Source organism: Pagrus major, chromosome 23, assembly GCF_040436345.1.
Source record: "Pagrus major chromosome 23, Pma_NU_1.0".
Classification (NCBI taxonomy): Eukaryota; Metazoa; Chordata; class Actinopteri; order Spariformes; family Sparidae; genus Pagrus; species Pagrus major.
Genome location: NC_133237.1, coordinates 24,732,816 through 24,755,811, shown reverse-complemented (window position 1 = coordinate 24,755,811; position 22,996 = coordinate 24,732,816). Strand labels below are relative to the sequence as shown.

The 22,996-nt window shown below is 44.5% G+C and overlaps 1 protein-coding gene across 1 annotated transcript in view; it reads left to right on the top strand.

Moving 5' to 3' along the window:
• Nucleotides 1–1,661: 1,661 nt before the first annotated feature.
• LOC141019054 (protein sidekick-2-like) overlaps nt 1,662–22,996 on the top strand; it is a 48,506-nt gene continuing 27,171 nt past the window's right edge. Inside the window, exons 1-16 of the mRNA XM_073493832.1 lie at nt 1,662–1,741; nt 3,846–3,952; nt 4,242–4,389; nt 6,943–7,076; nt 12,386–12,497; nt 12,893–13,083; nt 13,323–13,406; nt 13,515–13,709; nt 14,243–14,359; nt 14,601–14,768; nt 15,200–15,302; nt 18,115–18,291; nt 18,541–18,677; nt 19,364–19,511; nt 20,667–20,807; nt 21,164–21,345. Of these exons, the coding sequence (XP_073349933.1) occupies nt 1,662–1,741; nt 3,846–3,952; nt 4,242–4,389; nt 6,943–7,076; nt 12,386–12,497; nt 12,893–13,083; nt 13,323–13,406; nt 13,515–13,709; nt 14,243–14,359; nt 14,601–14,768; nt 15,200–15,302; nt 18,115–18,291; nt 18,541–18,677; nt 19,364–19,511; nt 20,667–20,807; nt 21,164–21,345 (2,224 nt within the window). The remainder of the gene's footprint in view (nt 1,742–3,845; nt 3,953–4,241; nt 4,390–6,942; nt 7,077–12,385; nt 12,498–12,892; nt 13,084–13,322; nt 13,407–13,514; nt 13,710–14,242; nt 14,360–14,600; nt 14,769–15,199; nt 15,303–18,114; nt 18,292–18,540; nt 18,678–19,363; nt 19,512–20,666; nt 20,808–21,163; nt 21,346–22,996) is intronic.

The following is a 22,996-nucleotide window of genomic DNA, read 5'->3' as shown; positions in this document are numbered from 1 at the left end:
GGACCAGCTGGAAGTGGTCGGGTGTTGCCTGTGTGTGCGGAGTGAATGTTTTGTGTGTCTGCCGTGTGTGTGTCAAGTACAAATACATTTATGAGTGGATGGAATTACAGCAAAGCCGCCTCTCCCGCGGCTACTGCTGGAGGGAAAATAGGAGGATGGCTCCTCCATTTGGGCTCAGACGGAGGGGATCAGTTTTCGAGGGCCTGTCGGGTTTGACAGTGTTTGTTTTGGAGAAGTCCATGCGAGGGTGGTAGAAAGAGCAGATTTAGCCAGGAAGTGGAGTGTTGTTGTCACCAGACGGGAAACAGTGTAAGGACTGGTTGTTGGAAATGGAAAGCAACGAGATGGCTGTTGTTTGTTTGCCTCCTTTTTTACGAGCGGTGTCTGTACAGATACGGGAGCGAGCTGCAGCTTTTTCCGACTGGTACTGCACGAGCTGGTGTGTCCCGTTATCTCGTGTTTGTGTGAAACACAGAGGTGCACAGTCATTCTTTTATTTACAGTTTCAATCAGGTTCAATTTTCTGTATCCGCCTGCCCGGCCCCGGCGAGGCTGCCCTCACATTCACCCAGTTCCCACCACACCATCCTCTGCATTTACCGACATAAATCTGGGGTGTTAACTTGGATGTGGAGGGAGAGAGAAAAAAGAGAAAGAGAGAGGGGCTCCAGTAATCATCCACGAGAGTGAGTCAGCCAGTGTGGTAGACCCAGAACCAGGCGTGCTCCGGGCCTTTGGCGGCTTACTGCAACTATTAATACAGACTTTAATTAGCCCGCCACAAACACTGGCACAATCGGCTCAGTGTCGCCCGTGGCTGGTGAGGCAGACAGATCAATAGGTCTGATCATGCCTTTTTCATCAGCTCAAATGAAAGCACTTTGTCTCCGAGCCTCAGCCCTGGACCTTGCGTCTCACCTTAAAGGCTTTCTGTGGCTGCGCAGGCTGTGTGCAGTGTTGCGGATGGGGCCTGTATAATCTGGCTGCATTAGGGAACTATAAAGATAAATGAAGGGAGGCACAGAGCATAACTCATCCTGTCAGAGAAGAGGGTTTAAGGCTGGGAAACTTTGTGTTTTCTAAAGCAGCCCCTACCACCACCTCCCCACCCCCCATGGCTTCCTAGTTTCACACTCTCTCTTGTGCTTGTGTTCTTCTTTTTCTTTTTTTTGTTTCTCGTGCACAATCTCTGCCGTATTTTTCTCCATCTGCTTTCTGTCTATTCCCCCTTATCTCCCCAGCCTCCCCCTCTCTTTTCCATCCTCTTTTTACTGATCTAGAGGTATGGAAGTGTTCATTTACACTTCCCTCTGCTGCACAAATTGCTCTTCTACCTCTTTGCCAGCGCATTTCAAATGAAATAAAAGAGTAAGCTGCTTTGGCGGTAACAACTTATTCCATGTGCTTTTTGGCAGGCTTCTCTGTTGACCTTCAAGTTCCCAATCAGCGCCGAAGAAAAATGGAAATGGCTTGTTCTGAGTCCTCATTTCCTGTGAATTGCTGGGATTGTGTTGTGTGTGCTCACAGGGGTTACTGAATCACTGCCTCTCACCACTTTTTTTTCTCCCCCCTTTTCTTCAGATGACGTCCCACCGTACTTTAAGATGGAGCCTCCCCAGACCCAGGTGCACCTGGAGGGGAACCGCCTGGTCCTCACCTGCATGGCGGAGGGCAGCTGGCCCCTGGAGTTCAAATGGATCTACAACGGGTCGGAGCTCACCAGTTTCTCCTTGGAGTACAGGTGAGGAACGCAACCTTGTCTGACTGAACCGATTTCTATTATCTTTTTTATTATTATTATTATTATTCATCAACTATAATTAGCTTACTACATGAGGACATTTAAGCGGCATTTAATTGTAACTAATAGCTCAATTGCTCATTTTTATTCATATTCCAGTCTCATTTTTATGGATTTATTCAGGACTGATTTGGCTGCACGTCTCCCTCGAGACATAACATCCTGCGTTCAGGGGATTGTCAGATTTATTCCGATTTGTATCTCACGCTACTCGACATCCAGAGATGGTGTAAGCAGATGACTCTTCTTTTAGTGACTTCGTTCCCGCTGTTTATTGAAACTGCAACAAAAAAAATAAATAAATAAAATCACACAATGCATATTTCTCTTCAGGTCGTCCGGTGCGGGTGACTTTGCTATGTCAGCAGCAAGACTGTGGAGTTCGTACTGGGCACTTTACTAACTACGCACTTCAGCCACTAACCACAAGGCTGAACAGTTCGACTAACAGCCTAGAGTGTGCCGAGAGAAAGCTCAAGCCTGGCCTAACAAGGCCACTGTGTGTGTGTGTGTCTGTGTGTGTCTGTGTGTGTGTGTGTGTGTGTGTGTGTGTGTGTGTGTGTGTGTGTGTGTACTGTATGCTCTTGCTCTTGTGTGTGTCCCAGGTCTCAGTTGCAGCACAGTAAAAAAAAAAGTCGGTTTCTATCTCATTCCAACCCTGTTTCCTGAACTCTCGACTCACAGTCTGACTAGTCTCCCCGACATGGACAGACACTCCCAGGTGGCGTTGTCTGATTGCTATCACAGTCTCCCCACCCTCCCCTCGCACACCTTCCCCTTCCTGTCTCTCTCCTCCCCCCTTCCTCCTCCTCGTCGTCTTCTTCTTCTTCTTTCCCTGTCTTTCCTCAGCATTTGGCTGTGCTCTCACGTGGCTTAGTCTCTGGGTCTGCTTTTTGCAGCCCTCTGCTTGTTATTCTTCACCAGCCCTGATCAAAGAGGAGAACTGGAATCCATTTAATCAGACCCCCCACACCCCCTCTCCCCCCACACACCCTCCTCCTCCACCCGAATTGCAGCGCAGTGGGAGCATGGCAGGGGCGGACTCACACTCCTAAGTGGGCTGTAGCAAACCAATTAAAAGAGGACTCGGCTGTGGGGTTATCTCGCTCGCGTTTCACACACAACATTTAACATGAATGCACATCAGGGGACAGATGCAGGTACGGTGACGCAGGACGACGTGCGACAGATGTTGCCACGCTTTGGTTCAACCGAGTAAAGACTCACAATAACAATGGATTTTTTTGTGAGTCGACACCGGGCCTTAAAGAAACAGATCGGAAAATTCAGTCGTTATCCGCTCACCAGATGGAAAATCAGGTGAGGTTTAGTATTCCACAAAACATTTTCTGGAGCTTCACAGCAAAACAAATAAAAACAAAAACAGAAAAAAACACAAATTGGCTCCAAACAGCTCGTCCAGGTGTTTTATAAAAGTCTCCAGAAGCTCCAAGATCCTGCATAGATTCAAAAGATGTTATTTACACACTTTTTAAAGCTGAAAGCTTCACTGTAGCTGCTCTGCTAAAGGCGTTAGCTTGTGGGTGCACAAGCTTGATGTCACATTGACAGTGTTAAAGAAGTCTTTTCAAATCAGTTAAGGATACACTTGGACTAAACAAGAACAGCTGTATGGAGCCATTTTATGTTTTCTTTTTGGTTGTTAAAGTCCCCATCTACTTCTGTTGTTTAGCAGAATGCGACACTGTTTTGCTGTGAAACTCCAGAAATGTTTTGTTGACTACGAAACTTCACCCAACTTACTATCAGCATGGACGTGAAAAAATAACGACATTTCATTTTTGGGTGAACTTGTCCTTTAAAATACCACCATGTACTGCACCTACTGTCCTGAACCACGTCGTCACACTTCAAGGCCGCCCCGTTGGCTAAGTGGATTTGAGCTGGTGCCCATTGAAACATCTCGATTAATTTGGCATCTTGACTGTGTGTGGGGGGGTGAAAGCGTCAAGATGACAAATGCCGCTGTCCGTCACGCTGATGATGACTAATGGCGCTTTGTGTTTTGCGTGTTGCCCATTAGGTACCTGATCCCCTCGCTGGACAGAGCGCACGCCGGCCACTACCGCTGCATCGTGAGGAATCGAGTGGGAGCTATAATGCAGTGCAGCACTGAAGTGCAGGTCGCCTGTAAGTGTGTGTTTCTGTTCCATATATCCCCCCCCCCACGGTTCTGAGAGAGTAAGGGGAGGACACTGTTTTTGTTAAAGGCTTGTCATGCACAGTATGTGGATGAGTCACTCTGAGTAAAGGAGCTTAGGTTTTTGAAAAGGTGGTAATAATGACAATTCCTCTTTTTCATCTTCTTTGTTGCTGGCGTGCTTTTCCTCCATGTTGGCAACATTCTCCTCTCCTGGTGTTAATATTTAATTTTCTTTGTCTCCCCTTCTTACATGCTTTTCTCTATTATTTCTGCCAGACATGGGCGGCTTTGTGGAGGCCGAGAGGTCCCAAACGGTATCTCAGGGCGAGGGCGCTCTCATCCACGCCCCGCGGATACACAGCTTCCCCAGGCCGCAGATCACCTGGTTCAGAGACGGACGTAAGATTCCTTCCAGCAGCCGCATGTAAGTCCACTTTCACCTCGGCTCGGTGTGTTCGGCGCGTTTTTTGGCACGTGCTCTCACATTTGAGTTGTTTTGAGAACAACGAGCTCCCGAAGCAGAATATCTTTCACTTCGGAGAACTCTGAGAAGTTCAATACCGCTCACAGATTCTTTCCTCCAATCCCCCGCACACACCGCCACGCCGAAAAGTTGAGCGGGAGTAGTTGATGAACGAATTTTGGTGCGGGGCTCTGTGTTCATCATTGAATTACTTCTCAGTGATAAAGCGGGTTATTATATCGCCCCTATTGACTTTGCAGGCGGAATGATTGAAGGGTGGAGATAGAGCAGGCAGCAGGGGAACCAATTAGACAAAATTGGACAAAAGGCCTCAATTGATGATATGTTTGACTGACAGCACTCACCCCTGGGTGGATTTGTGTGTGGGAGGGTGTGTGTGTGCACATGTGCATGCAGTAAGAATCTATATAAGGCCATATGTGCACAGTGGGAGTTCTCGTAGGGGGAACTGTATGTGCTGCGATGTGTGAGCACTAGCGTGGCAGCTGTTTTTTTTTGTGGATTCACGTCTGAAGAGACACTGTGAAGGTAATCACCTGAGATTAATTCTGCCATCCAGGACAAATAGAAGAAGGCAGTCCACAACTCCTCAGAAACCACCTCCTCATCTATTATTCAGCAGCGATGGTTGGCATGTCGTGGCTGACATGAAGACTTCTACCCTGCTCTCCATCTTCTGTCTGCAGGGCTCCAAACGCGAAGAGGAAAAAGCAGAAAGAAAATTGCGAGAAAAGAAAAAATCTCTCATCCCCCCCCGTCCATGAATGTTTCGACCGATTCCAGAGCTGGTTACTATGGCGCTGACTCTTATCAGAAGTGAAGCGGTGAAGCTTTGCTCTGTGACAATGAGAGGCACTGACAGGACACTCTGCATTTACCGCTTGTTTGCTTACTTTGTGTCAGGCCGCATTGATATTCACAGGCGTGTGTGTACATCGGTGTTTGTGCGTTTTGCGTCAGTGTCTGTTGACTCGGTAAAAAAAAGCCGCGGCTCCTAATTGTCCAGGAGTGTGTCTGTTTATCCCTCACCGATCAGGCAGATGCCGGCAGATACGGAGAGTCTAATCTGGCCTCGCGCTTAGCGTCAGTTCTCATTTAATGGGCGCTTCTCAAACGTTCGACGCCGTCAAACGATCTCAGCCGTTCTACGGGCTGCTGGGACGCAACAGTCGCGCGAAAGAAACGTATTTTAAAGGAATAGCTCTGTGTTTTTTCTGTGTAGTTTCTGCGCCTGACCACCATTTTCAGATGCAGTTAATTTGGGAGGAATCAGAAATGTATTTCGCGCCCCAAAGCAAAGCAGAGCTCACAGTTCGTACTAAATTAGGGACTCGCCCTTTTAAGATCTGTCTGTCACAATTATTCATGTCTATATAATGAGGCAGGTTGCACACAGATGGAGTTTGACTGTGGCTTACATCATACAAATGTACTTCAAATATGTAGACATCTAAGTTTAGCTAGTTGCACAAAGCTGTTGCGGGACCAATTAATTTGTCCCGATATATTAAGACTGACTGAGCTTCTGTGAACCGAACTCACACTGGCCTACAGCGTCTCACAAGACCAGCAGCACTCATCCAAACTTCTGTGGAAATTACAGTAAACTTTGTCCTGCAGGATTAGTGGATATAAAAATGAACTGAACTGTTCCACTGAAACACGGTGGTACCTTGAAGACGGTTATTGTTTATGTTTGCTTTTCTTTTTGAGACGTAATTTATGTGAATGTGCGTGTTTGTTTGTGTTTTCAGTTTCCCCTCAGGATTTACTGACTGCTCGCTGCTGTTTTAATGATACCGATGTGTCCGCACACTTGTTAATGTTGAGAGACACGGTTTTTTTTGGAACGTGTGATTAATTTGCAGCCAAAATAGCGACAAACTACATTCAGAACGACCCGGAGCTGTTTTAATTAAAGGGTTAAGTGTGTGTCGTGAGAATGAATGTAAACCAATGCAGAGAAACCCTGCAGGTGAATCAATATCACCATGAAACTTCCCCAGTTGATCATTTACATCAAGACAATTATTTTTTGTGTTGCCAGTTTGTGTCTTTAAAACGTGCAAATGAAGCAATATGTAGTTAAAAACGTGACATTTCCACAACAGAAATCAAAATTCTTGTCCCATTTTGTCGACATACTACAGTCAAAGATTTATACAAAGAGAATAAAGGATATATTTTGTTTTTCTATCACTCAGTAAATCAGAAAATACTACCAACAGCCATAAAAAATCAATTTCTGCCATGTGCATCCCTCCGCTCTGGTGATAGCCGTGATCGGAGGCAACATGGTCTTCAGGTTGAAAATGAGGTAATTTGCCTGAATGTCCAGTGAAGATATCAAAAACTGATTCCAACACCTTCAATATGTATTCTGGATGTTTTATTTCCACTCGTCTGAAAGAAGAAAACCTGAAAATTGAGCAGAGCGTTTAAAAACAACATGTTTCAGCACAACTAATGTCTACGACTACATATTCCCTTTAGTGCCATCACCCTGGAGAACACGCTGGTCATCCTCTCCACCGTGGCGCCCGACGCGGGACGTTACTACGCCCAGGCGGTCAACGACAAGAACGGGGAGAACAAAACCAGTCAGCCCATCACGCTCACCGTGGAGAGTAAGTACACTCAGACGAAGAAGACGCACCTCACGAGCAGATTGTTTGTGTCGTGGGCAGATTGTGTTAACAGGTTGTCGCAGATGAAAATGTTCAGCAACACTTCATCTAACAGCTACGCAACAGGTGGCTCAGTTGAGACAATAGAAACACGTTGCGCCCTCTACAGGCGTCCGCCTCTCATCAGATCACTCCCTCCTTCTTCTTCAGTGTGTCCTGCAGTAATCATACCCATTACCTTCACCACAGTCATCCTCCTCTAAACCTCCGGCAGTGAATCACACTCGTAAGGGTTGTTTTTTCACCTCTCTTCTCTCCGACTGGCTGGATGTGCGCTCCCGTAAAGTGGACCTTCACTTTAATCACTCCTCACAAAAAAGCAGATTTATGAAAATGACAACCGAGCGAGCGGGAGGGAGCGATTAACATGCTGCCATGCAAACACACACACGCGTCGCGACTAGAAGGTCGGCCTTCGCTTACAGATGGCGGCGTGTTTCACAACTTCAAATAAGGTTCCGCGTCGCTTCTGCAAGCGTGGTGTCAAATCATTAGTGTTTAACTGAACCTGTCGCGTCTCTGTCGCCCCACCTACTGTTGCCTTACTTTGATCCGAACAAAAAAACAGTTTTTCCTCTGCTTACTTTGAACAGCCAATTAAAGGGAGTCAACACATGTATTCTGTGAATATAATATTTATGATGATACAACACAAACTTTGATAGAAGATGAAACGCAACTATGATGTACAGCAGATATCAAGAAAAGGGGGTTGCGACTACCTTATTGGTGTTTTCGAATGCCAAGAAATCTTCTTCTTTTACTGCCGTGTGAGGGTTTTTTTCACAACATTTTTCAGTATCAGCTTCCTGCCGGCTCCAGCATCTGCTCGTCATATCATTAATAAAGTGTTTGTAATTCAGCACGCATGACGCAGCAATCTGCGGGGACCAGATATCGCCGAGTATCACTGGATCTGGCCTCGTGGATCACACAAGCGCACTTTGCATCTGAAAGTCAATAAGGTTTTTTTTACAGCTGCATTTGTTCATTTTAGCAAGTCTGTGGAGAAAAGAGAGAGGAAAAATATGCAGGAGGGGGGAGAGAGCGTCGATCCAGAGGGAGCATACAAATGAGATGGAGCTGAGTTTAATAGTAAAAAAAGCAAACTGACACCGGCTAATACTCCAACTGGGCAGACGTGTTGCTTTTTGTTCCATTCTTCCGAGTATGAAATTCACTCGGTGGTTCACAGTTTGTCTTTTGGACAGATGTAAAACAATACGGTGACATTAGTAGCTAGGATTTTGCTATGCAGGTCACCACGTTGTTTACTTCCCCATTTAATTAGAAGATTACACACTCGAGGTATTCTCACCACTGAGAGTTTATGAACTGCAATACATTAATTAGTGTCTGCCAGAGAACCAATCATGTCTTCCAGGAACTAAAAAATGAGTTATTGGACGAGACCGATGGATGAATTCCCTATTTTTTCGCTGGCAAACGTGGGCGGAAGTCTCGAGGAAATATTAAAGAATTTAACTCCATTTATCAAACTAATTTATCGGTCTGTTAAACATTTATTTACACAAATCTGTAAACAATTTCGTTAAGCTTAAATACTGTGTTAAGTCGACTATCAGCTCTCTGTTGAAAGAGACAGCAACTATCTTATTTATCTTATCATGACCGCGGCGATAACAATCAATAAATCATCCACAGACATAATTATGTATTATGGTTCTGTTTATACCATACTAATTAGTGACCTTAGTGACTTTGCTTATTCTTCATCTCTGGAAGAGAATGAAAATATATGAATTAGGGCTGCAACTAACAATTATTTTCATTATCGATTCATGCTGCTGATAATTTCATCATTTATTCTCTAAAATGTTGAAAAATTGTCAATAATCCTCATCACAATTGATGTCACAAGTGACGTTCTCAAATCGCTTCTTTGGTCCAACCGACAGTCCAGAATCCAAAAGTCTCCTCATTTACTATCATAAACTAGTCAGTAGAGAGCATACCTCCGCCCAACAGTGCCCTTTTGTACTTTTTAATCAAGATTCATGCCGTCATTCCCTGAAAATTGACAAGAAAAGTCTCACAATGTTGAAGAAAGAGCGCAAAAAGTCCTAGATCCGACCCTTTATCGGGATCTGCACCAAGCCAACCACCAAACAGACACAGCTGAAAACATAACCTCCTTTATTGAAGTATTTACAAAGAAAAGCTACAAATCCTTGCATTTAAAGGAGCTGGAATCAGCAAATGTTTGACATTTTTGCCTTAAAAATTACTGAAAAAATCAACTGATTATCAAAATACTTGACTAATCTAAATCCTTCCCTTCCCTTCACTCTCCATTCATCCACTTCTCCTCCTCAGACGTCATCAGACCCAACACCAGGCAAACTTTCCACGTAATCTCCTCCAATAATTAGGCGAGAAAAACCTGCACAAATTACACATTTTAGCCAATAAATTCTGATCCAAGTGATTTAGATTTTTCCTCATAAATCCCCTGGACCTCTGCAAATCATTGCAGCCTGTTTAAGTTCATCTTTTTCAGTTTTTTTTGACTCCCCTGCTGACTTGACAGCGAGCTGCTCTTCTGCATGAATTGATTGGTCTTCGCTATGCTAATTAATAATAATGTCAATAATGCCCCCAAGATGATGCCTCACCATCACGATAGGATGGATTCATCTGGATGTGTCGTAGAATTTTAAAACCTTCCAGTCAGCTGCAGTAACACAGAGCTGTGTCTATTTACTTACAGAGAGAAAACACTGAGTCAGTGGAAATATATTGTCTTTATGTGGAGATTAAACAGTGTTATGGTAATATTTTCACCCTGTAGTTACATATCACACTGATATGAAGAGTTGACGCATGCTAATGAGTAAATTGTGTGTCATCCTCATAGGTATTCACAATGCATTACCGAATATATATATATATATAAGGATATTTTTTTCTATATATTGACAAATATATCCAATAATTGCTGTTTCTCATTGTTTCTATTGCAAAAATAATACCAGATAGTATATTATAAAAATATACAATATAGTAATATATGTAAAATACATTTGAGGTATTCATTTTTATAAAACATACACGAGTTGACTTACAAAAGGCTAACCCGGCTGTTAGCATCGCCCTGGTTCCCTCGATAAAAAAGCCTAAATGGGATTTTTCCAACTGGACTGACACAAGTTTATGATGCTTGCAATGCAGAAGCCAAAGTTAGGCTTTAAACGAACTACGTCGAATGTCTTCAACGTCACCGCCATAAAGCCTCTTACTCGACTCTAAACTGATCAATCTACAAGTTTTAAAGTTAGAGTTAGAGTGGTTTTAAACTGAAGTCTGCCTGTAAAGACAGACGAGTGAGTAGATGAGTGTTCTGAGCGATGGCGTTTTAACATCCTGAACTTGTTAGCAACCACCTTTTTTAAGACATGTTTAATAATTCAAACGTGGGGTATTTACTGACGTATTTTATGTCGCAGAACATGAAAAATCTCTAAAGCTGTGGTGCCCCGTAGGAGGCTCATCCCGTTTCCTGTCGTCTCTCAAACTGTCCTATCAATAAAGCCATGAAAGCCCAAAAAATACTTTAAAAAAAAGAAAAATCTCTAAAGCCTGGGTTGATTACAGACCGTATTTCAGGTGTCTAACCAAAAAATGACCATTGACTTCGAGACGAGGAAACCAGAAATGCAAAAATGCTAACTTATTTCCAGGTTTTAAGACTCATTACTGCGGCACTATATGATAATATATTGGCATGATTGCCCCCCCAGGTGCCCCCATGTTTGTTAAAAACCAGCGTAAGCGCCCTCTATGGTGCCCCCCCAGTGCAGTAGATATAATCAGATAATCAAAATGTATCTTCACGGTAAATTTATCCTGACTTTCTGTGTGCTTGTGCCACTTTTTATTTTTATCGCCCCTGACCCTCAAACATCCTGAGTCCACCCCTGGTGGACCGCCTGGAACCACTTGTTCCACAAGGGTCCAAAACGCGAGGAAAAATGTCATCGTTCCCAAACTTCTCACTTCAAGAACCCAAACTTTTCTGTCTCTCAAACATCATTACATTGAATTTTAAGGTCAGGGTTCACCACTCACCTGTTTAATACACTCTGTGGTGCTGTGAGGGATCATCGTCTCAGTCAGTGTGTAGGTAATGCTCTGGGGTTTAATTCAAATGCTGTAATTTTGAAATGTTAAATGAGTCCTTTAAATGTCAGCAGCAGCTAAATGTGACTTGAAGCTATAAAGTCGTTGTTGGTATCTGGATCAGCCAGAATCACTACTTTCAATTCCAGTTTGTTTACAGTGAACAGCTGCACTCGACGCTGTACATTGACTTTTAAATCTCAAAACTTATGGAGCCGATTACATGAATGAGAATTTATATGCGAGCCTTGCAGAAAAATCTAATTCCACAAGGCAAATTGTTTGAAAGTGTTTTTCATGGCAACTTTCTCAATGCTCTGTATTAAAATTGAAATTGTAAAAAATCATTTTTTAACTCCGCAGCTGAAGAGCCAGAGACATGAATGAGGCAATCAAAGTGGGAGCAGAACCAAACAGCAGCAGCCCATCAGGAGGCCTGCTCCTACATTCAGACAGTGTTTGCTGAGGGAAGCTTTGTCATTACACCGCTGAGCTTCCACAAAAATGGGCCTTGAAAGGGTGTGATTTACAATGAGGTGGCGCAAAATAACAATAATGATAATGAAAACTTGATTAGGCGCGCTATTAACCCGGGATAGCCTCGAAAAACCTTCGCGAACACACAGATGCGTACGAAACACGCAATCACTCAAACACATACGAGTGCACAGGCCCGTAGTCGTACTCCGGGGAGGTGGGTGGAAAATGAGATCAGATTCAGAGAGAGATCACTGATTGAGGGCAGTGAATCGATGGTTGGCTGGAGGCTCCGTGAAACCCGTGAGTGATGGTGCTGCATTTAATCGCCTTTTGTGTTTGTCTCAATTATGCTACATAATGGCTTCTAACACCTGGGCTAACACCGTGCTCTGGAAACGCTGTGCGCACTAGACAGAAGGATCTAAAGTAAAGACAGGGGTGTTAATAGTTGGGCGATAGCATGCTGGCTACCTGCTGCCGCTAGTGACAGATTGTCAGTCTCTGTGTAAGGATGGAGTCACGCTCAATTGGCTGCAGCAGACAGGTGCACTGGGATTAATCTGAGCTCTGCATATAGCTTATAGATTTTCTCACGTTTTTCTATCTGCCTTCTGTGTGTGATGTGATAGATGTGGGAGGACCGGCGGACCCCATCGCCCCGTCCATCATCGTCCCCCCCAAGAACACCAGCGTAACCATGGGGAGAAACGAGGCCGTCATAGAGTGTGTCGCCAACGCCAGGTATATTTTTTCACACAGCAAACACACACAGGCACCCAGGCATTATGCAAACACCTTCGCTCACCTCCACATCTGATGCTTTATGACTTGAATTAATCTTGAAATCTTTTGTTTGAACATGATGGAAAAGTATTTTGTTACGGCTCTCATTTTGTACCTCTCCCTCCATTCTTCCCCTTTGATTCAAGGCCCTGGCTCTGTTCGAGCTGTCTTGCGCAATTCCAGTCCTGAATTCTGACTATTATCTCCGATTCAAAGACTTAATCAAAATGACAGATGTATCCCGTTGCTCTCTCAATGCTCCGTAACCTTGAAACAGAATATGAATCTGTATTAAAAACCCCACACTCCCGCTTCTCTCTTTTCTTCCTTTTCATCTTTTTTTTCTCCGCTAGACCCCTCGTCAAAATGAGTATTACTTGGAGGAAAGACGGCGTGGTGGTCAACACGGGGATCCGGGATTTTGGCCGTCGATTGGTCATCAGCTTGCCCGCGGTCAGCGATAGCGGCTACTACGAGTGCGAGGCGTCGCTCCGCAGCAGCAGCGTCCCCTCAGTGACTGCCGGGGCCTTCCTGCATGTTCTCGGTAACTAACCCAGCAGCTTATGTTTTTAACAGCTTGGCTTAAATTATCCAAATATTGCATCAGCGAGCTAACCCCCCTCGATGTTGAGAGAACATTTTTGCTGCCATTTTTATACTCCGGTAATAGAGTTGATGTTCTTATCTGAGAAAGGCCGAGATAAAAAAAAGACGATTTGTGAGTTGTTTTTAAGGCTTTAATGGAGCGATTTTTCATGCTTTTTTTTCTCTCCTTTGAAACAGAGTACCCTCTGTTTGTCAAAGAGCCACCGAGTCACATCAGCGCAGAGATGGAGAAGGTGGTGGATATCCCCTGTCAGGCGCGAGGTGAATGCTGTTTGGTTTTTTTTCGTGTGCTGTGTGAAAGAGCAAAAAGGAATAAAAGGGTCACAGCGACAAGGGAAGAAAAAAGCTAATCCTCTCCTTCCTCTGCAGGCACGCCGCAGCCAGACATAGTGTGGTATAAGGATGCAGTGCCCATCAGCCCGGTGAAGATGCCCAGGTACAGGGTGCTGGTAGGAGGCAGCCTGCAGATCAACGGCCTCCTGCCGGATGATACGGGGATGTTTCAGTGCTTCGCCCGCAATCTCGCAGGAGAGATCCAGACAAACACCTACCTAGCTGTTACGAGTACGTCCTCCTTGAAGAAAATTTCAAAGCTATCTGCACGTCTGCTGCTTAATTCCGCTCATCTTCTCCTCTCTGTTCCCTCCCTGTTTTTTTTATTTCTTAAATCCGCTCCACTGTTCGCGTCTCTAATCCTCTTTTCTCCCTCTTCTCTGTCTTGCCTCCTACACCCCATCTATCTATATATCTCTTCGCATTGACAGATTTGTCACCTTGGATGCTCGGGCAATTATTGGCTATTTTTGAATGTGCAGCAGAAAGCAGAGAGAGAGAGAGAGAAAGGGGGAGAGAGAGGGGAAGAGAGGGAGACTTGCCTTGTCACATTCTCCGAGCTGTCCCTGAAAATGAGACCTGACAGCCGCCCCTTTTGTCAAGTCTATTAAGCTCTCAGCTGCAGTCTGCTTTATTAGGACCAAAACTGTTTATATATCTCATTATCACCTCTGTCTCACTTGATCTCGTTGTGCATGTGTGTGTGTGTGTGTGTGTGTGTGTGTGTGTGTGTGTGTGTGTGGCTGACCCCTCCCCCCTCGCAGGTATCGCTCCCAACATCACGGCTGGCCCCGCCGACAGTGCCGTGATTGACGGCATGTCAGTCATACTGCATTGTGAGACCTCGGGAGCCCCACGGCCCGCCATCACCTGGCAGAAAGGTGCGTGGGTTAACAGCGTGAGGTTCTGAGTGGGGGGGGGTTTGTTATGTTGGACTTGTCAAACTTAGAGAAAAGGATTGAGAATATGCATTTTCTCCAAACAAGCTTCCTTACTTTGCTGCACTGCTTCCCCTCCTGTTTGTTTTCCCTGACATCTTTCCAATACCCTAATCTCTCTTTCTCCTTGTTCCCCCCTTTCTTCATCCCATACCATCCATCACTTCCGTCCCTTTCCCCGCAGGTGAACGTGTCTTGGCCAGTGGCTCGGTCCAGCTGCCCAGGTTCACCCTGCTGGAGTCGGGCAGTTTGCTAATCAGTCCCTCCCACCTGTCCGACGCCGGTACCTACACCTGCATGGCCAGTAACTCCAGAGGCATTGATGAAGCTTCGGCTGACCTAGTGGTCTGGGGTAAGCATAACAGAAACTGGATACACATCCTTCATGCTGCTTGGATCATCTGCCTGTGCCTTCATTTTTTCCCTCTTGACCAGCATAAAATTCTGCAAAGTATGAGCTAAACCTTAAAGATGAAGAGAAAAATCCTAATATCTTTAATCCGCGACTTGTTTACTTGAAGATGCATTAAGTACCTGGCTCCTGGAGGTCATTGTCAAGATTTCCTGACTATTAGTCTAATGACTCATGCGTGTGCTTATTTCTCAGTGCATGAATTCACAGTACCAGTCCTTGCAAATACTCCACGCAGCAGAAATAGCATATGATTCACACTGTTCCAGAGAGACATTGACTGAAAGATGAGACCAAGTCCAGTAAGCTCTCCTCAAATCCGCTGTTCAAACACAGTCTCTGTATAACAACCGCTCTGTGTGTGTTGGCAGCACGTACCCGCATCACTAAACCGCCGCAGGACCAGAGTGTCATCAAAGGGACCAAGGCTGTGATGAGCTGTGGGGTGACCCATGACCCCAGTGTCACTATCAGGTAATTGTGACTTCCAGCTGCAGTATGTATTGGAATTCAGTCGAGCAAATGTGGGAACTATTCATTTCACCGATATCTAAAGGTTTCTATTTTAAGTCCAAGCCTTTTTACAGTTTATATTAATAGTATTAATAGATTTTTATCTGTCAAGCACATTCAATATGCTGATGATACACTATTGTACTGTAATATTCCCCAAATTGCACTTAATGATCTTAAACTTAGTTAAAGGTGCAATACGTGTTAACTCTAGTTGAATTTTCTTTTTGAAGAAATCACAGTTTTTATGTCATTACGTCTGTGTATCGTTGCAAAGATGTTTACTGAAGTTAGCATGCTAACCAGCAAGCCCCGGCTCGTCACGGGCTAAATTTCCTGAATCGATGCTCCAAGCTCCAAGTTTGGCCCCGTTACTTTTAAAGCTAACTGAACTAACTAGCTAATGGCAGCTACAGTTAGCAGCAGTTAGCTGTTATTCTGGGGATATGCTGCCCCCTACTGGTTTGGAGTATGAACTCGACAGGTGGCCAATTCTTGCTTGAGGCCAATGATGGAGAAAACTTTCCTATTTCCACTGCACAAGGATCCGACATTAAGTCACAGAATATAAATGCCTCGGTATCACAGAGACAATTTTGTCAATTATGGCAAAAAAAGAATTAGACCTAATTTTGCCATGCTTTGAAGGAAATGGTTTGTCAAAGCTGTCTGTCTTTGTTCTGTAATGGATTATGATAATGTGATTTATAGGTATGCCTCTGCATCAACCCTTAAGCCCTCGATGCTATTTATCATTCTGCTCTTAGGTTTATTACTGGTGATGCTAATAGCACTCATCATTGTACCTTGCACAAAAAAGCTGGGTGGTCCTCTCTCTTCACAGAGACAGGATAGGCGTTTTTAATGATATGATTTGTTTATCTATAATAAAGTCCTTAATGGGAAGTTGTTGATCTATATATCTGCTATTCTACACGGGTCGTCTGGAGCTTATTAAACTTGGTCTAATGACTGACTTTCAAGTGTGTGTCTCTTTAGTTTGTTCTGGCCTTGGAAGATCTGCTTTTTGTTTCTATGTGCTGTCTACCTGGAACTCTTTACAAAGCACCATGATAATAACACTTTGGTGAAATAAATTGATTCAGCTTCTGTTTGTCCCTGTTTAAATGTAATGTTTTGTAAAGTGTATCTTATATGAAAAGCCCAGTTGCCAGAATGAATGTTCACAACGGATATATTCAAACTTTACATTTCTGTTTTTTGCAGCTTTACCTTTATTCAGGTTACATTTTATGTTGTGACAACATCGGGCTGAGGGTAAAGATCATGTTTTGTCGACACAAGCAGGACTGGAGGTCCACAAAAAAGTACCTAGAAATATGAAATTATTTCTGCAAATGTGTGGTTTTATTTTGGTGATTGTGCTCTCATGAACCATATTTATATATTTGTTTAAATGAATAGTTTTATTGTGGTATAGTGGCAGACTCAGGATGTTTGAGTCAGGGGCAGAGAGAATATAAAGGGCACCAGCTGTAGGCAGTGGGGGCTCCAAGAGGGCATTTTTTCATGTTTTTTGTACCATAAGCGCTTTTTGCTGCATTTTTTCAAACACAGGGGCACCAGAGGGCCAATGTTATGGTATCTTATTTTTGTATCTTTTATATTAACATGGTTCTCAACAGAGCTGTAAATTAGAATCTGCCCTCAATTATCTTTGAGTTAAAATCAAGGTTATGTATAATGCACTGTTGCAAAAACTACCCAAAAGTCATACTTGTGTACAAGTAAAGATATGGTGTTGAAATATTACTGATAGAATCTGATAATAAATGCAAAAGTATCAAAATTGGATCTCAGCATTTTCTGATTATCGGGATCAGCAGGCGAGAAAATTAATTGGCTTTAATGCAGCGTGCAATCTGAAGAGTGACTCGAAACTAAACATGTAATGGAGTATAAAGTACAATATAAAGTTACAGAAAATGGAAATAATCAAGTGAAGTAAAACTGTACTTAACTTAGTTACACTCCAGCAGTTAATTATTATCAGACATCACAACTATTCCTTGACGCAACCTCGGTCGAGAAAACAAGTGGGTGTTTAAATGTCGTACTTAATTAGTTTATGAAATCTCCGAGAGATCTTATAGTGTTTATCCACCCTTAGACGACCTCCTATGGGAAGATTTTGAAACTCATACAAACTGATTGAGGAATTAGTCCGGCGCTTTGCCTCCTCTCTTCAGACAGTCTTGAGCATGATGGAGTGTGTGTACATGCGTCTGTCTCGGAGGGAGTGAAATGATGTCTGCGGAGCCCAGTGATTAGAGTGCCTGTCACCTGTGGGCCCGCGGCATTGATCAGATCGCGGGGTAAACAGATGAATATGTAAACAGAGTAATAACTTCAGACAGCGCCTTTAATTAAACGCAACACAGAGGAGATTAGCTGGAAAGCCCGAACAGTCGCAATTAATCACAGGGAGCTCCTAGTGTGTTGCATGCCTATGTGGAAAGAGGGAAGAGGGGGGATGGGGGGGAGGCTTCCATATGTGCATTTGGGTCTGTGACAGGGAGAGGGATGCATGGAGCAGAGGTTCGGTACTGTATGTGAGACAGAGAGAGATGGTTTTCGGATTCAAATCGCTTTGCAATCAGCCTCACAAGGCTTTTCATCGGTGTCAGCGCCTTCTGTGTTTTGCTGTTCGAAACTGGCGCAAAGCAAACAGATTTACTGTCACGACACTCCCGAGTGTTAGTGTGTGTGTGTGTGTGTGTCTCTCACATATGCATGTACATACATCCTCCAGGTATGTGTGGGAGAAGAGCAGCTCGGTGATTGACGTGAGCGCGTCGCCCCGCCTGCGGCAGGATCCCGACGGGACCCTGCACATCTCCCAGACGTGGTCGGGCGACATCGGAACATACACCTGCAGGGTGACCTCAGTCGGTGGCAACGACTCCCGTAGTGCCCACCTCAGAGTCAGGTATGCATATCTGCCTCTCCTGGCATTATTTTCCCTCTTATTTACGTCACACCGGGACATGATGGATGGATGTTTTCTCCGCTTTTTGTGGTTTATCACCGCTCTCCTCTCTAATCCATCAAACACTCTAATATTTACAATGCAAGCCGCTCGCTTCGGCTGTTTAATTCTTTTTATTTGCTGCCTCTCTTGTCTGATTCTGTTTCGCTTTACCTCTTTGTCCACACACACACAAACACACAAATACAGGCAGCTGCCCCACGCTCCAGAAAACCCAATAGCGGTCCTGAGCGCCTCAGAGAAGAGGGCCATCAACCTGACGTGGGCTCAGGCCTTCGACGGCAACAGCCCTCTGATCCGCTACATCCTGGAGGTCTCGGAAAACAGTAAGGCGCTGGTGTCACCATTAGCACCGCTTGTTGCTCAGATGCATTTATTGTGTCTTGTTAGTCATTTTAAAAGCAATATTGTTACCTCATACTCTCTGGAAGAACTCATTTGCTGCCCCTCTTATTACATTACATTTCCATGGTGTCCCCAAAATTGGCAGTTGCGTCCCCTCTTACCTTCTGCAATCAGTCTAACTCGATTGCCTCACCTGTGCGCTTCCCTTTCGCGAATGATCCGAGGGAGCCAAATTGCGTTGATGCCCGGCAAGCTTATCTTCCTCTTTTTTTCGCTTGATAAAATCAAAGAAGTGGGAACGCTTTTCACCCACAGAGAGTGAACCGTTCAGCCATTGCTCATCAGAGCTCAGGCTAACTGAGAAGATGACAACTCATTAAGAGGAAAATGAATCCGGGGATGCAGATGGGATCTGGGTTTTTTTTTTTGGATAATTGAATTTCAATCTGATATTTAGCGCAAGTGTGTACAAAATAAATGACTTGTTTTGTATCAGCTGCAATAATATTGCTGAAAATGAAACAATGGTGTGCAATAACAGTCAGGAATGACACTGAATTTGAGTTTGCGAGGAGCTGATGAGGTTTTTCTCAAGAATGCAAATGCTCTCGCAAGGTCATTTACGGCTCACTAGCTGCTGCTCACAGCTGTGTCTCCTCCGTCTCAGACGCCCCGTGGACGGTGCTGCTGGCCAACATCGAACCGGAGTTCACGGGGGTCACCGTCGGTGGCCTCATCCCAGCGCGCTCCTACCAGTTCCGCCTGTGTGCCGTCAACGACGTGGGAAGAGGCCAGTTCAGCAAAGAGACCGACAGGTTAGTGCTCTTCTGCATCTGCTGAATATGAGTGATGTTGCAGGTGGTTTGTGTGCTAGCCATGGGAACGGTGCTGCACTGGGGGGCTTTCACAGCTCTGGTACAGCCTGTACTCCCCCCCCCTCATCTTTGGCAGTTCAATAGAAAATCCACTGATTATTTCCTGTAAGTCCACTTTTTTTTTTTTTGGCTTCACTCCTGTGGGAGAGAGTGAGAGATGAGGCAGCTTCAGGACGGGCCTTTTTCAAGATAAAACTGTGAATGAGCTGAAATTGTGCTTTGTGAAGACTTGATGGGTGCGCTGACCCAGCTTCATCTCTCTCCCTCCTATTAACTGTCTTCATGGGTAAAATACAGAGAGGCGAGAGCGAGGCGAGAGCTTCACACGGACTCGACTCTCAAGTAAATTCTCTTGACTAGCAAGACGAAATGGACGTAATTACACAGACGTACGCACGCTCTCAGCTCATCACCATTCACCTGTGCACACGACTGCCTGACCTTGTCTGCATCAACACAATCCCATTTCCCGCTATTACACCTGCAGCGAGGAAATCCCTCAAACCCAAAAGTCATCGCTGCCCATCACGCATCTTCTCGCACCGCGCACATTCATGTGAAGCGTGCCCAGACAAGAGCGCACGGCAGGAGGGCGACCGAGCGCCAGCGAGAGTGCAGGGCTTCTTCTGAGGCGTCTCTCAGGCACACCTCTTTGATCCTAAACACTCTGCTTCATCTCCTCCACAGCAGTGCGCCGGTGCACTGGGAAGAAATCAAGATGTCATCTTAAATTGACTTAAGGGAAAAGTCTGCCTGGATCGCTCTTTCTTGTTTCTTTTATATCTTTTTTTTTTTTCTCTCGCTCGTTCTGTCTTCTCTATTGTGCCGCTCCGTTCTCACCAAGGCCTCTTTGATCCTTGTCATGCCACTTCAAGATGTCCCTCTGCGGACAGTATTATGGAGAATATGTTTCGGACAAAGACGCGGGCACGCTTATCTCGACTTTCCTTTATGCCGTTCTGAAAAAAAATACAAAAAAGCGAGCTTTATTATAATTTGATGTCTATGATGAAATGGGATAGAAATATGCAGAAACTCACATAATTAATGCATGGTTTCGCTCCGTGTCTCCTCTTTCACCTCTTCCCTCTGCAGACTCACGCTCCCCGAAGAGCCGCCCAGCGCCCCCCCGCAGACGGTCATCGCGAGTGGCCGCACAAATCAGTCCATCATGATCCAGTGGCAGCCGCCCCCGGAGAGCCACCAGAACGGGCCACTGCAGGGCTACATCATCAGGTAAGAAGACCGTGACAAGCTGCCTAATTTCTTCCCAGAGATAGGTGCCTGTCTGGGCCAATGCCATTCAGGAGTGATAATAACTGTTATGTCAGCTCCTTTTCTTCCTCTCCATTTCGCTTCATTCTCGCTCACTGCTGCAATAGAATAATTGGTGCCAATTAAATACCTTCCTCTCCATTCATCTGTTGTCACCACTCTTCCTGTAACCATTTTATTACTGTTCTGCGTGACTTCTCCTCCGTGACTACTCTCCCCCTCTCCCTCTCCTCTTTCCTGGAATCTCTTTTCTAATATATTTGTATTTATGTCACCTGTCTGTCTCTCTGTCTATCGATTACTCCCTCTGCTGCCAGGTACTGTCTGTCAGGGCTTCCGGTTGATTGTCAGATGAAAAACATCACCAGCCCGGACCAGAGCAGTCTGCTCCTGGAGGACCTCATCATCTGGACCAACTATGAGATCGAGGTGGCAGCCTATAATGGAGCGGGCAGGGGCACCTACAGCCACAAAGTCACTGAATGGACACTGCAAGGAGGTGAGGGCAGCACACAGGGATTTATATCGCATACTGTTTATTCCCAAGGAAGCCTGACAGCAATCCCAAGCAGCCAAGCTCGATTTAAGGCTTGTCTGCTAGCATCACGTTGTGCTTTTCAGAGTTAATGTTTATACCTGGCGTTAGCATCTGTCCTGAGTGATCCAATCACAAGGGACAACTCTAAGTCTGTGAGTTCACACGTGGCATTAGAATGCGTCTCGATATGCATCTCGAGTGACCTCTTATGATCGGATCGGACAAACAGACAGTGTTTTTTGCACAAAAAAGGGAGAACTTTATGTATAAGATATGCCGAATTTACAAGGAGGCCCAATTAATTAAGAATTTGTTGGAGACAGCATTTAACAATGTTTACATTGGGTCTCCTAACTCAACAATTCATAAAATCATGCGATTTTTAAAGGGAGTCTGGGGATTTTTTCCATGGAAGACAAAAAAGTAGCCTATATTAGTTACTGTTTACTGTATTTGTAAAATTTGACATGTTTACTGTCTAATGAATGTACTGTAATGTAATACTGAATTTTGGCATGTCAGGCACACACTTAAGACACTGAAGCTGGTACAATAAAGCCGCGACAAACAGACACTTTTTACAAAGAAAGAAACAGCTAAATGTATTGCATTTAATGCCGAATTTAAAAGGCAGTCAAAATAATTAAGAATTTGTTGTAGACAGCATTTTACAACGTTTATAATGTTTCTCCTAACTCAACAACTCATAAAATCATGCGATTTTTAAAGGGAGTCTGGGGATTTTCTCCACGGGCGACAGAGAAGTAGCCTATATTAGTTACTGTTAAGGTCTTTGCAAAATTTGACATGTTTACTGTCAATAAAAAGGCGTCTTCATTCATAAATTTTGTATAATCGGTGAAATCAGTTGAAACTGTTCGAACAGCTGCTAAATGTTTTGCAGTTAAGATGCACTTAAGAGGCAACTTACTGTATTGCATTTCCATTTCCACTCCTCCGCCTGTTGTTGTGGCTTCTTCCTCTTGTTTCACAGAGGACGTCAGTTGGCGTTCCGTCGCTATGACAACCGTGATGTCCTTGTTGTGGTCAAATGCGTCCCAGACCACCTTGACAACGTGTCTTGGTGGACATTTACACTGGTCTTTGATGCATGTTAATGCCGGGTGTAAACAGCCTCTTCTTTATTTGGCTCTACAGATTCCCATTCATCACCTGCAGCCTCATCGTGTCAGGACGACGCTCAGTCTGCCGCACGAAACCTGCGACTTGCTTTAATCTAATGATCTGCTTTTAAATATCATAAGAGCTGTACAGCCGTGTTCCTCCACAGCACAGCCTTTTTAAGAAAAAATCCTTTGCCAACCTTGAAAAGGTGATTTGCGCATGTTGTTGAGAAAACTACTCGCTCTTGTCTCAATCAGAAGCCGGCATTTAGACTGCAGCAGCAGGGCTTTTAAAGGGAATTTAAGACGGCCATGTAAGTGCTATTTGCCTCTCAGCGCTGCTTATTTGTTTTTGTCAGGTTTATTGCAGGTAATTTCTCAATAAGTGCTGCAGCACTGTAGAACAAAATTGTGTGCAGAAATGAGAATATACAGGTTTTTTTTTTTTTTCACTTCAGCTTAATATTGACTTTCTTCCTGCTGATTTT